The sequence below is a fragment of the Pleurodeles waltl genome, chromosome 11 (genome assembly GCF_031143425.1).
Source record: "Pleurodeles waltl isolate 20211129_DDA chromosome 11, aPleWal1.hap1.20221129, whole genome shotgun sequence".
Lineage (NCBI taxonomy): Eukaryota > Metazoa > Chordata > Amphibia > Caudata > Salamandridae > Pleurodeles > Pleurodeles waltl.
Window position 1 is genome coordinate 207409899 of NC_090450.1, and position 25414 is coordinate 207435312.

The following is a 25414-nucleotide window of genomic DNA, read 5'->3' on the forward strand; positions in this document are numbered from 1 at the left end:
TAAACTGACAATTCGACTTGGCAAGTGTACCCACTTACCAGGCCTAAACCTTCCCTTTTTTTTATTTTATTTTTACATATAAAACACCCCTAAGGTAGGCCCTAGGTATCCCCATGGGCAGCCTGCGGTGTATGTTTAAAGGTAGGACATATACTAATGTTTTTTATATGTCCGGGCAGCGAAATACTGCCAAATTCGGTTTTCACTGTGCAAGGCCTATATGTCATAGGTTAACATAGGGGCAGCCTTTAAATATTATTAAAGTGCAGTTTCCCTTTGGGAGCAGATGGAAATGTGGCTTTTAGGGTCTTTGAGCTCACAATTTAAAAAAACATCTTTTAGTAAGGGTTATTTTTAGATTGTGCGTTTGAAAATGCCACTTTTAGAACGTAGGCATTTTCTTGCTTAAACCATTCTGTGACTGCCAGTTTGTGGATTCCCTGTCTGGGTCAGTTTGACAGTTGGGCTGTTTGCACCTCTCTCTAGACAGTGACACAAAGGGAGCTGGGGTATAGCCAGCATATCCTGATGCGCCATCTGTGCTGGGAGGGAGTGCAGGAGTGGTCACTCACACCGTAAAGGGCTGTGCCTACCCTCACAGAATGCAGTTTCCAACCCCGTGGTACGTGTGTGGGGCCGGGCCTGGCCAAGGCAGGATCTTACAAACAAGAGACTTTCCTTTGAAGTTTGCCTCCTTCAAAGGCAGGAAGGGGTATAAGAAGTGCCCCTGAAAATTAGATCACTTCTGGAATCACGAGGAACCTCTGCCAAGGAAAGAGCTGAAGAGCTGAGGACAAGTGCTGCCCTGCCTGTGACTGTTTTGTTGGGCTATCTTGCAGTTGCTCCTTCTGCCTGTGAAAGGGGACAAAGACTGGAATTTGTTGTTCATTCTTGCTTGAGAAGAATCTCCAAGGGCTTGAACTAAGCCTTCCCTCCTGTTGTTGAATTCTCAGGGGCATCAAAGACTTCCCCTGGACTCTCTGCTGAGACTCCTCTCCTGCCAAGTGGTGCCCTATCCAGTTCCTGGGCCCTTGAAAGGTGAAGATGGCAGAAAAGAACAGAAAATCCATGCACAGACTGCTGTGCAGGGAAATTTGACGCACCTTCCGTGACGCAGCTGATAGACGTGCCACCGGCTTCACGGCTCAAATCAACGCTCCACCTGCATCGCAGGTGGAAGATCAGCGCAACACGGCTGGAGAAACAAAGTGCAACACCCGCTAACGGAGGCTGATAACGACACAAACCCCCACACAGCGCAGTTTTGTGATACAGTGCGACCGGATTTTCAACGCAACATCGCTGGGAGCTGAAAATCAACGCAAAGCCTGCCTGGACCAGAGGTGCCTGTCCTGATCGACGCATCGCTCTCCTGCGGGAGAGGAGAAAAAACACACACTGACCCGACCGAGGTAGGCACAACGCACGGTCTTGCTTGCCAGTGAGAAATCTACGCATCAGTGGCCTTTTTCAACGCACACTCGCCCGTGCTGCTTTATTTTGATGCTACCCTGGTAATTTTGTGAAATAACAGCATTCTCACTGCTTTCTAAGGATTAAGACTTATTCTTTTGAAAATTCATAACTTGACTTGTGTATGATGGATTTTTGTCGTTTTGGTTTTGTTTAGATAAATATTACCTATTTTTCTAAACCTGTGTTGTGTCATTTTGTGGTGTTTTCACTGAATTAGTGTGTGTGTTGGAACAAATACTTTACACATTGCTTCTGAAGTTAAGCCTGCCTGCTAGAGCCAAGCTACCAAGGGGGTGAGCGGGGTTAACTGAGGGCGATTCTCCTTTACCCTGACTAGAGAGAGGGTCCTTGCTTGGACAGGGGGTAACCTGACTGCCAACCAAAGACCCCATTTCTAACAGGACATAACTGTCTTTCTGGTTTTATCCTAGCAATCAACCGCTTAGTGTTTAACTTTTTTGCAGGTAGCAAAGCAGATCTGTTTATAGTTAGTATTCCATGAGTTCAATTGAAGGCAAAGAACAGAAAACCTCGTCAAGTAATAAGGATTGTTTTTAGGGTAAATCCAGGAAGTTCATAAGTACAAAAGGTCGAGTGAGAACAGCCTTTACAACAAAAAGTCTTTAATTGTTATTCCATAAATCCAATTGAAGAAAACGGACATGAAGGCACGTCGAATGATAAGAAATGTGCTTAAGGTAGATCCAAAAAATTCACAATACATAGGATCGAATGAGAACAGCCAACACGTGTTTTGCCCCCTATGGTTATTTCACCTAATTAGGCATTCAACTGGAAGGCAATATTTTGGACCTAACAGAGGAATAGCAAAGCAGATCTCTTGTGCTGTCTGGTCTCAAGACTGAGGCCCAGCACATGGTTTTGCTACAGTGAACTTGGTGAATGTAGTGCTTAACACATCCATTTCTACTAACACTGAGGAAACTGCATATAATTAGCCTGTGGGAGTGATGTCAGATTTACTAATGTTGCCATTTAGCTCCACGCATACCTCTTCCCATTTCCCCAAGCCTACCCATGCAAGGGATACAGATTTGTGAGTTTGGAAGCAAATAAACCTCACGTCTCTCCACTGCTCATGAATTGTGTTGCACAGTTGATAATTCTGGCAGTGGTAGGAACCTTATCCCCACCACCTTACTATTCCAGTCCTTCTTGAGTTAGGACTGTAACCACAACAAAACAGTCTACATTTGCAAAAACAAAAGTATACAGTAGCTTACGCAAGCAAGGAACATTTAAAGCTCTCACTTTATATTCAGTTACTTCACACTGCAATAGCTACCATTAAAAACACCCTACTGCCACTCTGTCCCATGCAAGTTTCAATGTTCTTTCACTAACTTTAACTAGTTTTTTTCTCCTGTCTTGTCAAGACTGCCACACAAAACAGAAATCAGGTGTTTCTTCTCAAACACCAAGTTTAGTGGATCTGATTTCTGCCTGGCAAAAACTGGCCGTAGTGAAAACCATCCTTAAGGAAGCACTATTAGTTCAAATCTTGAAATAACTCTTCCCAAACTTTAGGTCCCAACAATAGTTTACCCCAATTCGAAAATACTTTTTGTATTCTGGAGGGTGATTATAATTAAATTCCAGGATTATGTCAAGAGCAATAATAAGCTCCACAACCTGCAAGCTAGCTTTGATGCTGAAATGGAAACAGTCTTTTGTTGATGTGACTCTGTATGACCTGCATACGTACACTCATGAGTATGGTGTTGTAACTAGTGCCATTGGACTTAGGTAGCATTCAATCCCGTCAACTATTAGCATCTGACATCACAACTTCATTTAGTAGGTATCTGGTACAAAGGTGTGTATTCTATCACATTTTTTTTTAGCTAATACAACCAAATAACTGCAATTACACTGGTTCTTCTACAAGATTTTATATGGGATTCCCATTGGCCCAGGGCTCTGTGTGCACCGATCCCTTCTTCCCATTTGGCTTTTGGTTTACATGTATGCTAATGGAATCCTGATCCTCCTTAAGAATGTGGGTGCCACCAGCTACGATTCTATCTGTAATAAGGGTCCACTGACACTGCATCTAATGAAGGTGCTTGAGAAAATAGATACCAAAGGTATTCTGCTCAAACTTTATGGGAAAGTGTGAATAGATAATTGCTTAATCAAAAATAGTCTAAACAATGTGCGCTTGCATTCCTTTTGTAACAGCAATTTATTATTTTTACTTTTCTACCGTAAACAACAATGTAGAATGATAGAGGGAACAACTGTATGTAAAACAGAGGTATCATTATTAACTAAATTCAAGCCGGAATAAGCTTTTTTTTAAAAAAAAAAAAAAAAAAAAAAAAAAGCATGCCTCAGAACCCAAGGCATCCAATAAGTCTACAAGCGTGAAGGCACAGGGATGGTAATGTTGGCGCGAACGGTGGTGATTTTGGGGTGGGGGGCAAGGTGGGTCTACCTGGGGCATGGATTGTATACCTTGATCAGCTATCGACAGCCATCAGCACAGTACAAACCTCCAGAGTGAGACAATGCAATACAAAAACAGTACAGTGGAATTATGTATATTATCCCCAGGGAAGATTGCTTGGAACAGCAGAACAGACTGACAAACACTAAAACAAAGACAGGGTGGGGTTCCCAAGGGCAACCTGGACAATGCAGGTGATGTGGGAGTAAAGGATAAAACCATCAACCAAACCAACACAAGGGAATGCTAATGGGTTAAGTACGAAGGTGGCCATCCCGAAGGATAAGAGAAACGTACCTCACACCCTTTCATAAGCCTCATGCTTATAAAAGAGTATAAGTAGTAAACTGTAAACTTCGTACTTGTATAGCGCACTACTCACCCGTTAGGGTCTCAAGGCGCTGTACGCATACCACTGTGGAACCCCTCCTGGCTTTTCCCTGTGAGGTGCCCACTCCTGGGCAACCTCCAAGGTGAAGCAAGGCATCCCAGCGCTGTTTGGGCCGTTGTGGAGATTAAGCAAGCTATTGCCCAGAGTTACAGAGTGGGACCCATGATTAGATTAGGCACTGATGCGAGAATTATCAGGTCCGAGGAACTTGAGCCCAAGAACCGCAGAGGCGGGAATTGAACCCTGGTCCCGGGCCAGATTTCTGCATCAGGGTCTGCCGCTCTAACCAGTAGTGTGCTCGTGAAGCGCCACCCTATGGAGTTCCAAGAGCTAATCCCGTACCATCGGGTTAGTGGACTGACACCAGTGGCAGAGGGTGCGCCCTTTGGCCACCATCAAAGAGGTGGCTAGCCAGCGGTGAGTGTGCAAGTTCAAGTCTGGTATGTCAGTTGTGTTTCGTAGGAGCATAATGTGAATGAGTGAACGTTGCAACATATCTGCAAGACAGAACAAGATCCTGAACAATAGTGCTGGTGTCGAAAACTAATCTGATTCTGCTGGATAGGAGTTCATATTCAGAATCCTGGTAGATATGAACCTTGGACCAAATACTGAATGGGTATGGCTATCCTATTAAAAAATACATTCAGCAAGCATTAGAGCTGTTAGGCAAATTTCTGAGCAATGGGAAGCTCAAAAAGGGAACTCGTATGGTTTTCCTCAAGACTAGGCCTGCTTTGGCACTAGTGGTCCACTGTCTACTAAGGCCTAATCTGAAAAACAAAGGCACAGTATTTCATACTGTTTACTTTCAGTTTGACAGCTCATAAATTTGAGGGATCAATTTACCTCTACCATGAAGATGCTTGAAGCAGTGTTGCAAATCAGACTAGTTTTTAGGTTGAAGATCAACTGGACTAAATCTATATTGTTGACACCCTTCATACAGTGCTGAGTTTGGCTCCATCATGGGAGACAACATTTATGTGTAGGGAGATACAAATTATCACTGGCAAAAAAAGTATAAATAAATTGATAGACAACCTTTTATTTGAGGAGGCGGCCTGAATTTTGAGGGGTTAGCCAGGCTATGACCTTTCATATAGTCTGCCCCACATGGGTTTTGCCATTGACGCATTAACTGAAGGTGCACAGCTTTAGAGCTAGCTAAAAGAACACGTGGTGGCAGCCATTCAAGATCTTCTTGCTAAGGACAAACCCATCACATCCACATATACTGCCCTCATCAAAGGTGGCAAGATAAGATGTATAGACCTCAATGGACAGTAGCTTACCTGAGGAGTCGCTGGATGCGGATTAGAATAGGACACATTCACAGTTTTAAACAATTCCTCCCAATGCCAATTTTACATTTTTACAGTTCAGTGTTGTAAATGCATGTACATTATTATATTTAGGCTTAGAAACCGAACACATCTTGGCTGACAACAAACAGATACACATACGCCATACAGAAAGATACATACATAAACACTGTTGGAGTTCCTTTTGGCACAAAGGTACAAAGTAAAATGTTGGAAATCCAGCAGGACACAGGAGTCGCTTGCATTTTAGGAACTAAGGACAAATTCCAGGACATTACCATCATGCTAATTGGAGTGTCCCAATGGTGTGCAACATCACCTAAAACTATTGGCAAAGTCAGAAGGTGAGGCCTGTTGGCTTAGCCAATACTCGTTTGTAATAGGTAATGATTATTTTGTTTCCCCTTAATCCGTCTGCTGTTAGTGCAGAAAAAAACTATATGCCCTTCAACCAAACTGAAACAGATGTGTCAATGCAATGTCTCCAAGGACCAAGGTGGTCTTGGGTCAGACAATGCCTAGATTTCCAATGTGCAGTTTATTTTTGGGGCATGTGATGGAAGATCAACAATTCAACAGTAATACACTTAAGCGAACTCATGGGATTTCTTGAGCATCCTGGGATGTGAATAGAGACTAAGCATATAATAGTATAGTCTTGGCACTGAACAGTGAAGCTGTAACTGGTCTCATTAACATCAAGGAGCATCTGAAAAGGGTCCTCAGTACGGGTCACTTGACCACATTTTAAGCCCATAAACAGCCAAGGTGGCACTGGTGTGGTTAGATGAAAATATAGCATGAAAAAGGAATGGCCGGAAAGCACTTAAAGCAAGTTGTAATTAGAAGGAAACTGTAGATTTCAAAAGTTCCAGAGAATAGCTGCTTAGTCCCAGGTTCCTTGCCATGTTTACATGTTTGCCAAATATGCTAGCTAGGTGTACTTTGAATCATCCAGGTCGACTAGAAGCAGAACATTTAAAACATGGTTTCGGTAGGCTATAGGTGAAACTAATGATGTAAATAAGTGATAGTTCACCTTAGCTTTGGCAAGAAGCGGGAACTCTGAACTGGAGACACAAGCAATGACTGCAACAACTGCGGGGTGGTAATGTATGAAATATCAGTGTCAGGGTTTCTCCTGTACGGAACTAGTAGTAGGGTTACTCAACTACAATTCTACTATATGGGAATTTTCAGCACTCTATCTGCAGATTCTCATTGATCTTGCGGTCTTTTGAACAATTTAGCCTTATTATGGTATTCTGTAACACTTGAGAAGGAAATATCAACTTGAGGCACATTATCTCACCAGAGGCTCAAGTCTCTAAATCTTTTCCAAAACTACCACTTAATTCAACTGACGAAAAAAAAAAAAAAAAAAAAAAAAAAAAACATATTTGGGGGCCACTGGAATTACATGATTCTGCAGTTGCACCATGTTCCACATAATTATGAATTTGCTGCAATTGCCACATAAAACAATTTGCTGCATATTCTGCATATTGTTTCTAGTTCAAACAGATCAATAGTTACTAAAACAAAAAGTGGTGATCGGTAATGCTGCACAGTGGAAGCACTTTGCATTCTGTTGACTGTTCAACTTTGATGCTTATTGCTGGATTTGGGTGTTACAGTATCATTTTCTTGCCACATAATTGTCAACCTTGCCTCATAATTTGGTCCTTACATGTAGCACAATAACGGCGGCCCTAATTATAGTTAAAACAATCCAACACACTGCGGATCAGACCATCAAAAACAAACAACTGGCTTATCTAAAGTCTTGAGTTCAGTATAGATTGTCTTTCAAGGAGCACATCTAATTTGTGGACATTTTTATGGCCAGAGAAGACCAATTATTGCAGAACTTACAAAGCAAAATGGTTGTTAGCTTGCTAGCCTGAGGCACCTTTGTGAGGGAGAATATATAGTTTACCTGTAACTCCAGTTCTCTCGTAGGAGCATTTTCATGATAGTTTTAAGTGTTGAATAGTTCTACCCGCCTGTGGGGACCCCGGAGCACTTTTTCCAGTATGTCTTCTTAAGTGTTTATGCAGGCCTTCCTGAAGAAAGGCGAATATCGTCACTTAAGAATGTTATAATGCAGCCTAGAGAATGGACTACAGTGGCCGAAATTCTTCATCTTGTTGATGTAAAAGGGGAAATAGACCAAGGAGACATGCAGTAATAAGCATGAGTAATTTGAAAAATAACAACAACAAAAATCACAAACTCTTTTGTAATGTGAGATAAGGGTGCAGGGAAGTGTAGCCCACAGGTTGACATTATAGAGGAAGAAAAAGGAGACTGTCTAAGAACCGTGGAACCCCTCCTATCCCATCATGCCTAGTGAGAGGCAGTTACCTCAGTTCTTTTTGTAGGCGGTACTAGCTGATTTAAAGAGGAGCCTTAATCTTATTTTGTCTATTCCACTGAGGATGGAGGGTTGCTTATGATGATCATGGAAATACCCCTACGAAAGAACTAGAGTTACAGGTTAGAAACTACACCTTCTCTCGTAGGGGATTTCCATGTATAGTCATAAGCGTTGAATAGAGTAGACAGCCCATTACCACTGAAAGCAGTGGAGTAGACAGAACAATAACTAGTTAGTCAACCAAATAGATTTCTGACAGCAGCCTGTACTACTTGAGCATCTGTCCTAGCATCAGAATCAAGACAACAGTGCTTAGTGAGCGCATGGACAGACCTCCACGTAGCTGCTTTACAAATATCTGCCAAAAGCATATTTCTCAATAAGGCAGTCGTGGCTGACTTGCCTTTGGTGAAGTGTGCTTTTGATCAACCAGCATGAGTTTTATTAGCTAGCTGGTAGCAGTACAGGATACACAAGAAAATCCACCTAAAGAGTGATTCTTTGGAGGTGGCAAGACCTGTGCAAACCGCACCATAGTTAATGAACAATTACTGTGATCTGCAAACAGATTTGGTTTTGTCCAGGTAAAATTTGAAAACCCTCCTTACATCCAGGGTGTGAAGAGCTCTCTCCACAGGAGTAGATAGATTTTGTGAGAAAGTTGGTAAAGAAATATAGACTGGTTCACATGAAAATCAGAGAACCCTAGGTAGGAATTTAGGATGTGTCCTCATGACTACCTTGGAAGGGTGGAAGACTGTGTAAGGTTCTTTTGCACAGAGGGCCTGGATCTCACTAACCCTACGTGCTGATGTAATTGCCACAAGGAAACCAGTTTTTCAAGTAAAGTGTTCGAGAGATGCCTTGTGTATGGGCTCAAAGGGTTGTTGCATGAGACGAGAATGACTCATTAAACTTCCATGGTAGCGAAGGGTGCCTAATAGGAGGAAATACCTTCTTTAACCCCTCTAGGAAATCTTTGATGGCTGAGGTTTTAAAGAAAGAGGTTTGTGAAGGGCTTTTCCTAGATGCAGTGAGCTGCCAAGTGCACTTTAATGGAAGATAATTGCAGGCGAGATTTAGCAAGGTACAACAAACATGGAAGAATGAAAGCCACCCTGAAAGATGTAGGGTCTATATTCTTGGAAGAACACCAGATGCAGAATCTCTTCCATTTTATGGAATATGGAGACCAGGTGGAAGGCCGCTTTGCCTTTTTCAGAACCTTCATACCGTCTTGTGGTAGTTTAAGGTGTCCATACTGTACTAGCTCAGGTTGCATTCTGCCAAATTCAAGGAGGAGAGGTTGAGATGTCTCATCTGGCCTCCGAATTTCGTCAGGAGGTCTGGCCCGCACGGCAGCCTGAGATGTAAACCGAGCAACCTGTGAAGAAGGTCCGGGAACCACCACTCTGGTGCGATGAGGATCATCCTGGCGGTCATCGTTGAAAGCTTGAGCAGGACTGCTGGGATCAGGAAGAAAAAATAAATACATTCTTGGACCATAGGGCATTCCCCAGCGATTCTGGATTGTAAAACCCAGCAGCGAAGTCACAGCATTTTTTGTTTTCTGCAGTGGCGAAGAGGTCGATAGAAGGTGTACCCCACAAGCGGAAGATATTTTGAGCACAATCTTCGTTCAATACCCACTTGTGGTTTTTGTCAAAAGCCCTGCTGAGTGCATCTACCTGGACATTCTGAATGCCTGGAAGGTGAGTTGCTATTTCCTTCACATTCCTGGCAAGGAGCCAGTGCCATATAACCTGAGCCTCTTGTGACAGGGCTTTAGATTTGGTTCCCTCCTGCTTGCTCAGGTACATGGTGGTTGTATTGTCCGTCTGAACTAGCTGTATGTCGGTGCTGAAAGACAGTAGAAACACCTTGAGATCTAGGGGAACTGCACAGAGTTGTAAGTTGATATGGTAAATCGCCTCCCTCGGAGACCATGAACCTTGTATTTATATGTGAACCATATGGGCTCCCCATCTGAGGAGAGAGGATTCAGTCACAATGGTCTGTGTTGGAGGCTGTTGACGAATTGGAGAGCACCACCAGCTGAGAGATCTGACTGCGTGGAGGTACAGAGTGATCCTATCTTCCCTCTTTCCAGTCAGGTGGTCCCAGTGGTCTTGTAGGCATTCCTGGAGAGGTCGCATGTGGAGGCGAGCAGTGGGAGCAAGAAAGATGCAGGACATGAAGCCGAGAAGTGAAAAGGTTGTGTGCACTGTTGGGCAATGCACTGTGTTGAGCGATCGACGGTTCTGGAGAACGGATAAGCATTGTTCCTCCGAGGGACACCTTTTCTCGAAGCGCGTCGATGGTAGCTTCTAAGCAGTGCATCTTCTGGACTGGTGTTGCTGTGAACTTGAGAAAGTTGGCATGAATACCCAACTGATCCAGAAGATCACAAGTCCATTTGAAACGGTGTTGGGCTGCTGGAAAGGTGGATGCCTTGATCAGCCAGTCGTCCAGAAATGGGTAGACAAAGATTTTGCGCTTTCGTAGATGTGCTACGACCACAGCCATGCACTTGGAGAAAGTTCTGGGTGCTGGCTTGAGACCAAACGGAAGGACGGTGTATTGGTAATGATCTCACCCCACAGCGTACCTTAGGAACTGCTCATGCTTTTTTTGGAATGGGAATATAAAAGTAGGCATTGTGCAGGTCAACGCAACAAAGCAAGGCAAGTCTCCCTGGTGAATCTGAGGGTACATTTGGTGTAAGGCCAGCATCCTGAACTTTTCCTTTTAAATCAATTTGTTGGTGAGCTTGAGATCAAGAATGGGTCTTAACTCTAGTCTGCCCGTTTTTTGGCACAAGGAAGTACCTGGAGTAAATGCCTCCCCCCCCCCACTGGTTGAGGGGCAATAGGTTCCACTGCCTTCTTTTGTAACAGGTTTGAGCATTCTGCCTTTGGAAGGTTGAGATGAGAAGTGGATGACTTTGGTGGAATAGACAGTAGTGGGGCAGTAAACCAAAGACAATACCCATTCTGCACAATGTTCAAGACCCAGGCGTCTCTCGTAATGTGTTGCCACTCTGTCAGGTAATTTGAGATGCTTCCCCCCACTGGAGCGGCTATTAGAAGAGGTGGAAGAAAGCATTCAGGGTTTTGAGACTGGAGGTTGTCGAGTACCCTGATTAGGCTGGTGTGTCGCTCGTCCTATTTGCACTGGAGTTGGTAGGACCTATGATATTGCTGCTGAGATCTTCCAGGCAGCAAATGAGGGGTTTGAACCATCTGAGAAGAAGCACGATGGTGGAAAGGGTTGTAAGGGTCTATGTTGATCTTTCGATCTCTCAAGACCTAAGGCTTTCAAAGTGTCTCCCTCAGTCTTAATCCTTGCCATTTTATCATCAGCATATGAGCCAAACAGTTTGTAGCCAGAGAATGGCAAGGTCTGTATACGTTGCAGTGTGTCCGGTTTTAGCAATGTCAGCCAGGCCTTCTCAAGAACACTCCATGACAATAAGTGTGTCCTGAGAGTAAGGATGAATCAGCTGCTGCACTAATGATCTGATTTAAGACCACAGCACCTTGTTGGACGAGCTCCAGAAAATAACCCTTTGATCTCTTGGGAGGTGGTCTGTGAAATGGAGGATGGAGTCCCACAAGGCTCAATCCTTTCTGCCCAAGGTGGCTGTTGCACTAAACGCCTTCATAGATGTAGCCACAGTATTATAGGCTTTGCAGCCCATCGCATCCAGTTATCCGCTTTCTTTATCCGGAGGAGAAGTAGCAGAGGGAGATGTGGCATGAGATTTGCAGGCAGCCATGATTACTACCGAGTCAGGTGGAGGATCAGAGCGCAGCCTGGAGGGCGCCGACTTCGCCACAGCTTGGGTACGAAACAAGTCCATGGCGGGTTCAAGAAGACCCAGCACCAGCGGGAGCAAAGGCCTTGAGTCTGTACACCAATGGAGCATTTTAAAGATTACTGAGGTGGACGGTGCTGAAACAGCCATTGGTATACTGAGTTTAGCCACACTTCGAACAAGAACCTCCTGAAAGGTTATTATATTGTCCACCGGTGAGGAACGAGGCTGAGGAGAGTCTGATAATGTGTGCAAATAGTCTCTGGTAGAAAAGGATGATGCGCCGGTGAGATCACGATCTTGACCTTTGGCGTGATTTGTGCCATGAATCGATCTCGTAGAATAATGCCAAGATGTACGACGGCCATGATGGGAGCGATGGCGCAATCTTGAGAGATTTGTGGTCTGGGAGCTGCATCGGTTCTAGGCACATGCAGCACTGGAAGATTATGGAAGCACTGGTGCCAGAAGGACTGGGGATGGCAGCTGAGGAGAAGGCTTTGTAGTCAACGGGAGAAAGGTGGTAGAAGGAGGAGAAGGAGATGAGCGGATGACTACCAGCAACTGAGATATCTCTCGAACACTGCGACTCGGATGAAGAATAAATCCTCCTTTGTTTTGCAGATTTTTCCCTTCTCGGCGTCCGTGTACTCTTCAATGTCAACCTTTCTCTCCAGCGTCTAGGCACGGACGTTGATAGGCTCCTCAACGCTGATCTCTCACCGCGAGGTTTCCTTTGCAGCAGCGGCAAGTCAGCATCTATCAAAGTCAATGCACTCTTCGACAAGCACCGATGAGCAGAACTCCTTGACATCATGTTCTGACGTCGAGAGACAACGCTTGTATGACGTTGAGCCCGTCTTTGACGGCGAATAGGTCAGTGCGGTACCTCCTTTCGACGTCCATCTCCTCGACGTCGAATGGGAACAAAGGTGTTTTCTTCCTGAAAAACGCCTCTCCTACCTTCCAGGTCAACTGGAGGTTGAGGGAAGAGCTCTAGTGGTAGACTGACCTTCCCCTTGCTTAGAGGTCCCACTGGCCTCTTACTGGTGTCGTCACTCTGCTCTACCTTGAAAGTTAATCTTCTCCCTGTCACGAAGGGTGCACCTGGAAAATGTCTTGGCGATGTTACACGAGGCAGGAAGGTGTGAGGAAGGCAGGTGGATGATACAGACCTGTTGAAATATGCAGAGTGAAGCCTTTGTCACTGATATTTATAGTCAATTTTGAAAGAAAGGAAAAAAAAAAAAAAAGCTTAATGCTCCAGGTCTTGTCAGCAGGAGCCGGAAAAAAGAACGGCGGTAATTGCCTCTCACTAGGCACGATGGGATAGTGGAGGTCCCAATGTTCTTAATAACAGTCTCCTTTTTATTCCTTTCTAATGGTAGTCTATGGGCTACACTGCCCTCCTTTATCCTCATCTCACATTACAATAGGGTTTGTGAAAGATTTTTTCTGTTATTTTTCAAATTACTCATGCTTTTTTACTGCACGTCTCCTTGGTCTATTTCCCTTTAGCATCAACAAGATGAAGAATTGTGGCCACAGTAGCTTATTCATTAGGCTGCATAATAACATTCCTAAGTGACTATGAGGGCCTTCCTGAAGAAAGGCGAACATCAACACTTAAGACATATTGGAAAAAGTACTCCGGAGTCCCCACAGGCGGGCAGAATTATTCAACGCTTATGACTATAAATGGAAATCCCCCACTAGAGAAAGAAGGTTACTAAAACTATCTTTCTCCTGTGAAAGCGCATGAATAAAGAAAGCACAAAGCCAGTATCTTACTCAGCATGGACAGCAGGTGGCGGGCAGAAGGAGGCAAGCAATTGACAGTCTAAATTCACACGTAAGGGGTGCTTCCACAACAAGAAAACTGCTGTGAAAGAGCAACCAATAGAAGGACACTGGGGAAGGAAGCCAGACTTGGGCCATGTTTTAGGGGAGGGCCAAACCAAGAAGATGAAATGAAACCTGCTTGGCCTGACCAAAGAGAGGGACATTGAAGCCAACAAATGGTAAAAATAGGCAGGCTCTTATTCCTCTGTAACTAAACAAAATGTCTTGAAAACATAAGCGTATGAGCTGTCTCGGGTGAGACCTAAAAAGGTAGTATTCATGCTAAAGAGATGGAAGCTATAGTGTGCTGTCAGGTGCTTAGTGGATAGGAAGGAGCTTTTTGAAAGATAGATAGTCCCTCCTGAAAGATAAGGTTCAAATGTGATCCTAAATACTTAATGCATTAAAATGCAACAGCAGCAGATTATTTTATTGTAATGTGAAGAAACAAGACTACTCATTATTGAAATTGTTGTTTGTAGATCCTTGAGAACTTTCTGTTGTGGAAACATTTAATCTGGAGTAGATGGCTTTTCCAACTCCTAGTTTATCAAAATTATTTTTAGATGGGAACCAAATGTAGTTGTCTTTTGGATTTGGACACAATATACATACTCTTCGTAGTGTGGCCTGTTTTAAGGACTCGGTCATGAACATTGAGGGGGTCCTGCCAGCGTGAGTGTGTGTAAGCATACTCGTGTCCAATTTTCTTCCTCTTGATAATGCACTTCGGGTTCCTTGTTGACCAATTCTAGTACTAAAGTGGATGTAGGTGGACTTCACCCCCCCACCCCAAGCTTTTTTTCCCCCCTCTGCTGCGCAGCACCATTACCAGGTTCTAAGGATGTGATAGACTGCTCTTTACCTCGAAGTTGAATACATTTCGGGAGTAAGGGCCTAGATATTTGTGGGCTAAAGGGCATTCTTCTACTGTATTGATTGCTCCTAGACAATTAACACAAAGTAAGATGGTCTTTTTCAGATCTGTTCCTATTGCATAGATGACACTTCATGAACAGGGAAGGTCAGAAATTCTAATTCAAAGTTCAGTGGTGGCTAGAGCCCAGTATTTAGTTATCCTTTTCAATGGAGCAGAACGATCAATTGATCTGCAGCTGCTGAAGCAGCCCCCCTTTGAATAGCAAAGTCAGCCTAAACTCTTCAAAACAGTGCATTTTTTTCTAGGAAAAATATCTGCTGCTTATTTGCAGTTTTCTTGTATTGCTCCCTTTTTGATAAAAAACAAGAAAATATTTAAAGACTAACTTTAAACCATTTGTGGGGGAATCTGGACTTTCACCAATGTTTGCGAAAAGAGAAATTGAAAGAAAAAGGAAAAAGGAAAAAAAAAAAAGTCTTAGTTTAAATTTGCCATAAATTACATCATAAACAACAAGGAAGAAAAAAGCAGGATAGCTTATAACAGCGCTACAGGATGCAATAGGGTGGAACGGATTTACCAGTCTTCACACCATAGTATAAATATTGCCACATCCAAGAGCTCCTTGGTGAGTTTATAAAGAGACATAGCATAAAGAAACCTGCATCTCAGCTTCTTAAGAAAAAAATACTATTGAGGATTCTACCAGGACCAGTCCGGAGAGCACAGCGGTTGAAACTGGAGCTCTGGATGCCACTAAATGCCATCCCCGATATTGATCACGCCCTTTGCCCATTAAGCATCCAGAGTTTTAAAGGGTTTATAAATTACACACAATCAGCGGTCAAATCTGAACTAACAACAAGGGTGAACAGTGTTAATGGTGGGTTGTCTTCAATCTGGGACATCAAAATGGACTACCTTGTCCTTGGAGAACATGGTTTTTGGGTGTTCTTCTTGGGTCCTGGACTGCCATGTGAGATTAGCAAGTGCAGTGAGGCACATTTCCTTCAAATCTGAAAATAAAATATAGTAACATGTTTATAAGCAGATTATAACTAAGCTTTATATTTACTCTGAAGTCCAATATCCCCAACGGCAAACAGATGATGAGGGCTAAGAGATCCTACTTTATATCTGTCACTCAGCATAACTTTTGGCCACACCCCTTATTGGGGTGGATAAGGTCAAAAACATGGCGAAGTTAGTCTAGCCTTAACTCCAAAACAGTTTGATTTCAGACTATTTGGAAAGAAAAGAGAAAAAAAAAAAAAAAAAAAAAAAAAAACTAACGCACATTGCATTGAAAACACAGCCAAAGCTGGATCTACAGACACTTGCACACAATTGGAAAGAGAAAAGCCCTCTTCGTTCCTTTGCAGTACATGGCATGGCAACAGGTGGGAGCTGGGAGACTGAGTAATTGTTTTTTTTTGTTAGCACATGGTCGAAAACTAAAGCTTATTAAATCTCTTTTTGTTTTTTTTTTAAACATGAACCTAAAAAGTTTGTTAATGCACCTAAACCTCAGTACACTAGCAGGTGTTACTTTTAGATCGCTGCCCGCCCAATCAGACCTACATCCTTTCAAGTCAATTAAACAAGCACCATTTAATATGATTTTAGGTGTCTGGCCCAGTTTATGGTGTACCCCGATGATGGGGCTCCCTATACTGAGTCCAGTCAACACTTAGTGATAGTGAATAGGTGTCCGGCTCAGTTTATGGTGTACCCCGATGGTGAGGCACCCTATACTGAGTCCAGTCAACACGTAGGGATAGTGAATAGGTGTCCAGATAGCTGAAGCTATGAATAGCTGAGGAGAGCCGCTAAAGCGTATTCAGGAGGAATGTAAAGCACTTGCAATACCACAGTAGTCGGGCAAAAACAGTCACAAGAAAGAACCACAGAAGAGTGTTTCAAAAATAAAAGATACTTTATTACAGCAATACTACCAAACTACCATTGGTATATCTCTCTTTTGCGATACTGCATACAATTATACACATAAAGTAACAACCAAAAAAAGGCAAAGAAATATACAGGGCTCTAAGAGATGGCCAAACCGTACACTAAAAAAGTGGAATGTGAAAGTGGGATGCCAGCCAAGGTAAGTGTGGTGGTTAGGTAGGGACAGGGGCCAGTTAGAAACCGAGGTAAGTACACTAGACAACCCCAGCAACCAGAAGTCAGTCAAATACTCACCCAGTTGTCACAAAGGCTAATACAGTAAGCAGTGGTTGGAGTTTGTGGAATTCAATGTCCTTCCTAGTGGACACTGAAGAAACCAGCAGGCAAGAGGATGGATGGAGAGTGTCCCTTCCCCAGGATACCCAGAAGACAGGAGTAACTACACTAGGAACCCAGATGCATGGGAGAGAAGTGACTCTCAGAAGACTGTGGATGCCTCAGATTGTCCAGCTGCTGTCATGACTCCTGGACCAGGCAGGTGGAGTCCAGGCATGGATTCCGGATGTGGATGACAGGCAAAGGAAGGGGACAGATTAAAGCACCCAAGGAGATGCCCAGGTGGTGCAGGTGGCAATGCCCACCTTCCTGAAGATGAAGTTCCTGAAAATAGATGGAAGAAGAGGTCCAGGTGCTGGGTCCAGGAGTCAGAGCTGGCCCTCAGCACACAGGAAGTCCAACTGATGTCGATGGAGCCCCCACAACTGACCCACAGGGAGTCACAAGGAGGCACTTACCAGCCCAGCAAAACAGAACTCCCATGTTGCAGGAGAGGAGCTGATCTTCGATTTGCAGAGTGCCGGGGGCCAGGGCTTCTTGGATGCAGAAGATCTCTCGGATCCGGAGTCAGCAAGCCTTAGCAAACGCAACAGTTGTGGTGCACAGGTGTGCCAGTCTAGTGGTAGAGCAAGGACCTACATTTGCCCAACTTGGACAGGAGACAATCAGGACCAAGAAGAGGTCACAGACTCACCACCTGTGAAGCAGGATCTTCAGATGTCCAGAGACGGCAGACCCCACCAACAGGTTGATTATGTCTTTAGATGCCTGCGGTTGCACAGGAGGGACTCCTTCACTCCAAGGGAAATACCTTCTTGCTAACTGGTGCAAACAGAGTCCTTGTGACCCTGGAGGATGCACAGACTTTGATGTTGCAGAATTCTTGCAGGATCCAGAGAAAGAATGCTGTAGTGGGTGCCTTCCCAACAGAAGCAGACATTCGGTTCCAGGCGAAGAGCAGCAGCAGTGCCAGAGGCTAGGGGCAGAAAATGTCTTGCAGAGAGTTCCTTCTACAGTCTGAGGATCCACCCGCAAGGGAGCCCTTAAATTACTCTAAAGGAGGTTGGTCACTCTATGCAGTGACCTACCTATCAGAGGGGGCAAGGAGGTCATCGGCCTGACCAAACCAACCAGATTATCCCAGGGGATTCTGCCCAGCTTATTTTCAAGATGGCATAATCAAGTGGCCACCTAGCAGAGCTCTGGGCATCTCCACAAGAAAGGAGCTGTACAGGGGGGGTGGTCACTACCCTGTCTTTTGTGTAGTTTTGTGCCAGAGTGGGAACAGGGGTTTCCTGGACTGGTGTAAACCGGATTATGCAAGGTGGGCACCAAATCTGCCATTCAAAGCAGTCTGGTGGCGCTCAGAGGCCATCCCAGCCCTTAGACACCAAATACAAAGAGTACTTAGTATCGTGCAACTGACACTGAAATCGGTGTAGTTGCATGATTCTAACATGTTTGATACCAAACATGCCTAGGTTCAGAGTAGCCAATATGTAGCTGGACCACTCGTGACCAGTGTTCACTACATACCTTATGATGGCTTCCCTGTACTTACAGCATCAAGGAATTGGCATGTGGTCTGTAGGGGTAACCTGCTCTTGCAGGGGTACTCTCACACTTAGAGACATGCACCCTGCCTTTGGGCTGAAGGGACTACCAGAGGGGTGACTTATGCAGGCGTAACTAAGTGCAGTGGTTCGGTTTGGCAATGAAGGGGTGCATGTAATCTTTCACAATGACAGCCCTGAAGTCACAGTTTGCGTGGGCTCCAATAGGTGGTATAATACATGCTGTAGCGCATAGGGGACCCCTGGTGTACCAATGCCCTGGGTACCTAGGTACCCCATACTAGGGACTTACATGTGGGCACCTGTATGCCAATTGTGGGAGTGAAAGATTACCAACAATGAATTTTGAGGTTTGCAAAGGATTCAGGGAAACAGAACCTGGTGAGAGCACCACAAGTCACCCCATTCCGATTTCCCCTAGATGTCTAGTTTTAAAAAATTTTATAGGTTTGCTAAGTTTCCCTAGGTGCCGGCTCAGCTAGAGGACATCCACAGCTAGGCACTTTGCAAAAAACAGTTTAGTTTTCTTTGGGAAAATGTGACGTGTCCATGTTGGGTTTTGGGGCATTTCCTGTCGCGGGCACTAGGCCTACCCACACAAGTGGGGTATCATTTTTAATCGGGAGACTTTGGGGAATGCTGCGTGGAAGGAAGTTTGTGGCTCCTCTCAGATTCCAGAAATATGCAGCACCGAAATTTGATGGAAAAGTTTTTTTTTGGTCAAATTTGGAGGTTTGCAAAGGATTCTGGGGAACAGAACATGGTAGGAGCCCCACAAGTCACCCCATTCTGAATTCCCCTAGGTGTCTAGTTTCCAATAATATCTAGGTTTGCTAGGTTTCCCTAGGTGCTGGCTGAGCTAGAGGCCAAAATCCACAGCTAGGCACTTTCCAAAAAACAAGTCAGATTTCAATATAAAAATATGATGCGTCCATGTTGCCTTTCCTGTTGCGGGCATTAGGCCTACCCACGCAAGTGAGGTACCATTTTCATCAGGAGACTTGGGGGAACGCAGAATAGCAGAACAAGTGTTATTGCCACTTGTCTTTCTCTACATTTTTTCCTTCCAAATGTAAGACAGTGTGTAAAACAAGACGTGTATTTGAGCAAATGCCCTGTAATCCACATGCTGGCATGGGCACCCCGGAATTCAGAGATGTACAAATAACCATTGCTTCTGAACACCTTATCTTGGTACCATTTTGGAAATACAAAGGTTTCCTTGATACCTATTTTTCACTCTTTCTATTTCACCAAATGAATTGCTGTACACCCGGTATACAATGAAAACCCACTGCCAGGTGCAGCTCCTTAATTGGGTCCGGGTACCTGAGCTCTTGTTGAACCTACAAGCCCTATATATCCCCGCAACCAGAAGAGTCCAGACGTAACAGTATATTTCTTTTGAAAATATGACATCGCAAGAAAAAGTTAGAGTAAAACTTTGGAGAAAAACTGCTGTTTTTTTCACCTAAGTTTCATTTTTTTATTTCAGGTGTTATTTTCTGTAGGAAAACCTTGTAGGATCTACACAAATAAACACTTGCGGAATTCATAATTATGTCTACTTTTCAGAAATTTTTAGCTGTCAGGGATCCAGCATAGGTTTCACATCCATTTCTGTCACTGACCGGAAGTAGGCTAAAAGCAGAAACACACAAAAAATGGGTTATGCCCCAGTAAAATGCCAAAATGTGTTATTTTAGCACCGTAAACCCTTTGTTGATGCCATTTTCAGGGGGAAAAAAAAACCACATGCTTTCTTCTGCAGCCCTTTACAACCCCCCCCCCCCTATTTATTTGGAGAAAAAAAATATATTAAATATATATATATATACACACACACATAGCTGTATTTTGGCTAACTTCTTGGTCTCCTCCAAGGGAACCCACACACTCTGGGTATCTTTAGAATCCCTAGGAAGTTGGAAAAAAAGGACGCAAATTTGGCGTGGATAGCTTATGTGGACCAAAAGGTATGAAAGCCTAAGCGGGAACTACCCCAAATAGCCAAAAAAGGGCTTAGCACGGGGGAACCAGCAGCTAAGGGGTTAAACAGCTAATGGCAGTAATGAGAGCAAAATTGTTGCCAACGCTCGCTTTTGGTACTGAAATAATGGAGGATGGAGGAAGCACTGCTGGATAAACCTTTAGTAAAATCATAGGAGTTACCTAGATTGGCATCACCAGCCCAGGTTAGACTGGAATTCTCCCTAGTAAAAAAGACTTTAGCTAGAATGTGGCGTTTATCAGAAGGGACATTAGCCAACTAAGTATTGCAGGAAATTAAACTTAAAAGGGGCAACAGGAATTATAAAGGGTATTTGGAAAGAAGCTTAAAGCAGTTGGATCTGGTTGATTTATGGGACCAGACACTGTCTTGTTCAGCTTTAAAGAAAGTTGTGAATAAATCAAGTAAACTGCATAGCTGGCTAGAAGATCGGGAGGAACTGGCCAAATGGTCTCATGTGATTTAAGAATGAACAACCATAAAAACATAAAGAATCATCATTGATGGCTGCACCTTATCCTTTGAAAATTAAACAACACTTTCTAAGGCTATGGCTAAGGCTAGGCGAGGCGAGATGTCAACGCTAGACTGCAAGCCTAAAACGGAAGAATGAGTCACAAGAGCCAATCGGGAATGTCGCTTATGCCACCTTGCAGTGTAAACATTAGGGTACGTGGTCTGCATTTGCCCAGCTTTGGCTATTCAAAGAAGAAAAATATCGAAGAAAGAATTCAATAACCTATGGATTAGAACATGCAGAAAAGCCCTAATCGAAGGACTTGACCCTAGAAATGAAGTACTTAATATAAGGCTGGTACAATTTTTGGAAACCTTTACTTTGCTCACTGCCCCTTTAAGAACTTGGGGATTATAGCAACTGGAAAACTAAGAGCATAGTACCCCCTCGAGAACGTGGGACAGGAAGTGTCATACCAGGGATTAGGGTGTGCATATTGCTGTCAAGTTTTGATTATTTACCATGTAATCAGTACTCAGTCACCTGACTGTAGGACCTTACCACACTTTTCTGCGCCAACTTTGTAACTGAATTAAGCTAGCCACTCTTAAATATTAAAACACCTTTTTTATACTCTGTTACTAGGAATCTACGGTTGCAGCCCAAAAAACACCTAAAGATTTCATCTAAGGTCTGGCTCCTCCCATAATCGTAGCAGAAGTGAATAATGCTGGATGAGTAAACTCAGGTTTTATCGCAATTTCACTATCCATTACATGCTCAGTAACAGCTTTATGGGAGTTTAATCAGTATCAAGGATGGATGGGGGTAATTATATAACTTATGATTTTAACCACTGTATATTTGTGAACAGTCTTACGAGGGGGTAATGTATTTTTCACACTGATTTATGCCCTTTATTGTACTTATGTCTTGTGCTATTTTATGGAGATGGAATGTTTTATGGTTTTTATTAACTAATACAAATAATAAATAAATGCAAATGATTGTCATGGTTTTTGCAAAATTGTATTGTTCAAATAGCAGCCAGGCCGTTGTTAATAAAATAAAATTGTCTAACATCAGAAATAGTTTTGGGTCTTAAAAAAACACACATTGCCACAGTAGTTCCTGGCACTGAAGGGAAGTACTTCGTACGTGAATGTGCACCTTGTAAGCTGCAGTGGTGGAAGAAAACTTTGAATAACAATAACAAACATAGGTGCTTTCAGCCAGGCTGTTTTGCTTGTAAGTGTACAGTAGCTATAAATTTAGTACAATCAAATGATTGGGGCTAATGTGATACCCAAAAAGGAGGAATTCACTCCACTCTCCATCTGGGCCACGAGTCTAGTGTACTTGGACAGATGAGTTATAATCTTTTGAAGTAAAGTATGTTTGAAGGAGATAATCGGTTATGTCAACTGGCATTCCAGGACACTATTCCTTGTCTCTGAATATCTTATTCAGCTGTGTTTCCCATCTAGTCTTAGCATGATAAATCGGAGGTGGAAATTCCTGTCGAGGGTTTCATACATCTTTGAGTTACTGTTTTGCATCCTGTAGCCAGCGTAAAAGCAATTGTTGTGCCTTTTCAACAGGGGTCTCAACGGTTTCGCCTTAGAGTGGGACTGGTGGTCCTTTATGCACTGGAAATGCCACTGGTGAGCAGACGACAAGAGGTAGCTATTCATGGCATGGCAGCTGCTGCCTTAGACAGATGCAGAAGTGGAGACTAAGGGGGACTGTTACATAAAGGGCTCTTCCCATCATTGGAGGTGCTAATGATCACCTAAGTCACATGTTTGAGGCCCTTGAGGTCCTGCAGTCTTAACACCTGGAGGGTCTCTGGTCTCTTGGTTGTACAAACCCACACTGAGCATGCAGACGGATGTAATACTGATGCTGACGGCGAAATGTGAGAATAAAATAGGCCGGGCCTTTTCTAGGAGGAACTCTGGAGCACACCTACTCCTCTATTCGCAACACAAGATACAAGTACACAGTTCAATTACTTGCACTGCACCTATCTCACTCCACACAGGCTTCATATTATGCCGCAGACTTGAGGTGCCCGAGCTATACTCAGATTTTCTATATATGGTCTGGGGCTGTCCAATTATAGAGCGTTTTTGGTTACAGCTTGTGACGGATACGGAATGCACATTAAACCGCAGGCAGCTGTGCATGGCTCAAGTCTTCCTCCTGGGGTTGTAGAAGGGATGCATTAAAAAGAAAGCAGGTGACAAATTCTCTGACTTGGCCTTGGCTGTAGCATGCAAAGACATTGATCCGGACTGGAAGTCCCCACACAGCCCACCTCATAGTAGATGGCTGGCTGAAGTGCAATCATGAGTGATGGCCAAAGGGGAGATTATAGAAGCACATGGCTGTTGGCGGATATGTTTCGTGGAACTGGAATAGGAACATGAATCCTACGTGAGATGAGTGGCTTCTTACGTAATTCAGTATCAGATGCAGTGACACCTATACCATGGGGATTGACTGGGGGCATGCAAGAGGGAGCAACTGCACCCTATGGCAGCTGAAGGAGCGGCCAGGCGGCTTGACACTTGCCATGGCCTCAGCTGGGCCAGTGACACTCATGCTCTGACTCCTTAGTCTTTTGACCGCCCTAAACTACATATAGAACAGAGATAATTGATTGGGGCTATAGATGGTACTGGGTAGTGTTTGGGTCACAGTTGTAATGTTTTTTTGATGATCTTTGTGCGACTGAACAATTCAGCCTGCACTGCTAGGCAATGAGCTGCTACAAACTTCTAATGCTCATTTGGAAGTACATATTGTCCTTCCTTGCTTTACTTTAGAACAGTCTTGCTCAGGGTTTTTTTTGTCCTCATACACCTCAGACTCTAAGCCATCTCCATACCATATCCGATTACACCCTCTCATATGCAGAGGTGACCAATGCCAAGGAGACAGAATCTCTCTCACTTAAGCACTGGGGCAGATGGGTGTTTAATCATTGGACTCTGGTACAGTGACTGGGCTCAATTAATGCATTACCCTTGATTTTCCCTCCATTCCACCAATAGTGACCATTATTGTTTTTTCTTTGTTTTAAAGTTCCCACAACCATATCCATTTTTGATGTTCGAAAGAGCATTAAGCCAATCCGTGTGTAAAGGGGAGGACCCTGACACCCATTTCCGATAGATTTCCCTTCTGGCCAGAAGTATCCCCTTGGGGGCTCAGGTAAACTGCGAGCTTTTGAGAGGCTTTGTATAGTTCAGGCAGTTTGGGAGCGAGCAGGTTTCCATAGGTAGAATAAACTTCAACTAGCAGGAAGTCCATGTCTGGTGTTTTGAGAGTATTCACTGGCAAAAAGGCATTTTGATGCATACAGTCCTCCAGGGTGAGTCTAAAATATCGGTCTTCAGACAAAGGTTTGAGGAGCAGGGGCACTTCGAGATAATTTTCCATTTCATACCCCAACTGATTGCGTTCAGCTGGGTATAGCTGCTTGTAGTTATCTTTAAAGATGACAATGTCTGATTAGGCATATCTAACCTCCCCATCTTGCCCTTTCTGGGCATCTGTCAGTTTTGGTAGATTTGTTGTGCTGATAATTTGCTCGTTTTATCCCCTCCTGCATGTGTTTTATTTGTGTACTCCCTTTTGTTCAGGAACATCTGTCTGCAGAGTTTTGGTTGGTAGTTCGTCTTTGTGCAATTCGTCTGACCATTTGTTTTTGGGTTCACGTTATGTCTTCTCATGATTGTAAATCCTAAAGTAGCACAGGTTTAAACCCCATATATGGTTTAAATGCAAATTCCCTTTATTACTTCGCCCATTGCTCTAACGTGGTCTACTGTCTTTACATTTTCAGGAAAGTAGCTTATTAGCGGCGATTAACTCAACCATTCCACCCATCACTTTTTTGTATTTCTCAATAATGTATCTGAGGTTTCTAAGCCACCCCAATGGACAGGGAAGTAAACAAAGCAAAATAGAACATTTGCTTGCCTAGGTTATCCCACTCAACTGTTAGTTGTCCAACTTTATCCCAAGAAAACATAACAATTTTTAAGTCTAGTGTGCTCTGTACTGGAGTAAAAGCAAAGGAACCAAAGGAAGCTTCTAGGCCGACAGTCAATGGGTTCAGCCCACCGCTATCAACCTTCGAATACTGAATGGGTACTGGCTTTGCTGGCAATCCAGATATCTCATTTTACCTATCACTGTTAGGTAATCTAACACAATGGAAAGCCACCTAGTTCATGTTGATGATCCTCTTAGGTCAGATCGGGGTTTCTGCTGTCCTTGGATTCACTGTAGGGCTCTTCACTCAATCTGCGTCACTCGTTGTGTCCACACTTTAATTTCAGACGTTACCAGGAGATTGCATGTTTGCTTTGAACACAGTTCAGTGCCCCAGCTTTACCAACTACTACCTGAGCAGCTGTGGGTTTCTTCAGTTTCTAAATAATAATAATAATAATAATAAATAAAAAAATTAAAAAAGGAGAAAAAGAAAAAAAAAAAAAAAACACACATTCCTGTACACTTTTTATTTCTCT

At 43.6% G+C, this 25414-nt stretch overlaps 1 protein-coding gene across 4 annotated transcripts in view; it reads right to left on the minus strand.

Moving 5' to 3' along the window:
• Positions 1-25414, minus strand: part of ASH2L (ASH2 like, histone lysine methyltransferase complex subunit) — a 231446-nt gene that overhangs the window by 141277 nt on the left and 64755 nt on the right. For all 4 annotated transcript variants that reach the window (XM_069213442.1, XM_069213441.1, XM_069213444.1 and 1 more), the window contains one exon: positions 15503-15597. In XM_069213442.1, the coding sequence (XP_069069543.1) occupies positions 15503-15597 (95 nt within the window). The remainder of the gene's footprint in view (positions 1-15502; positions 15598-25414) is intronic.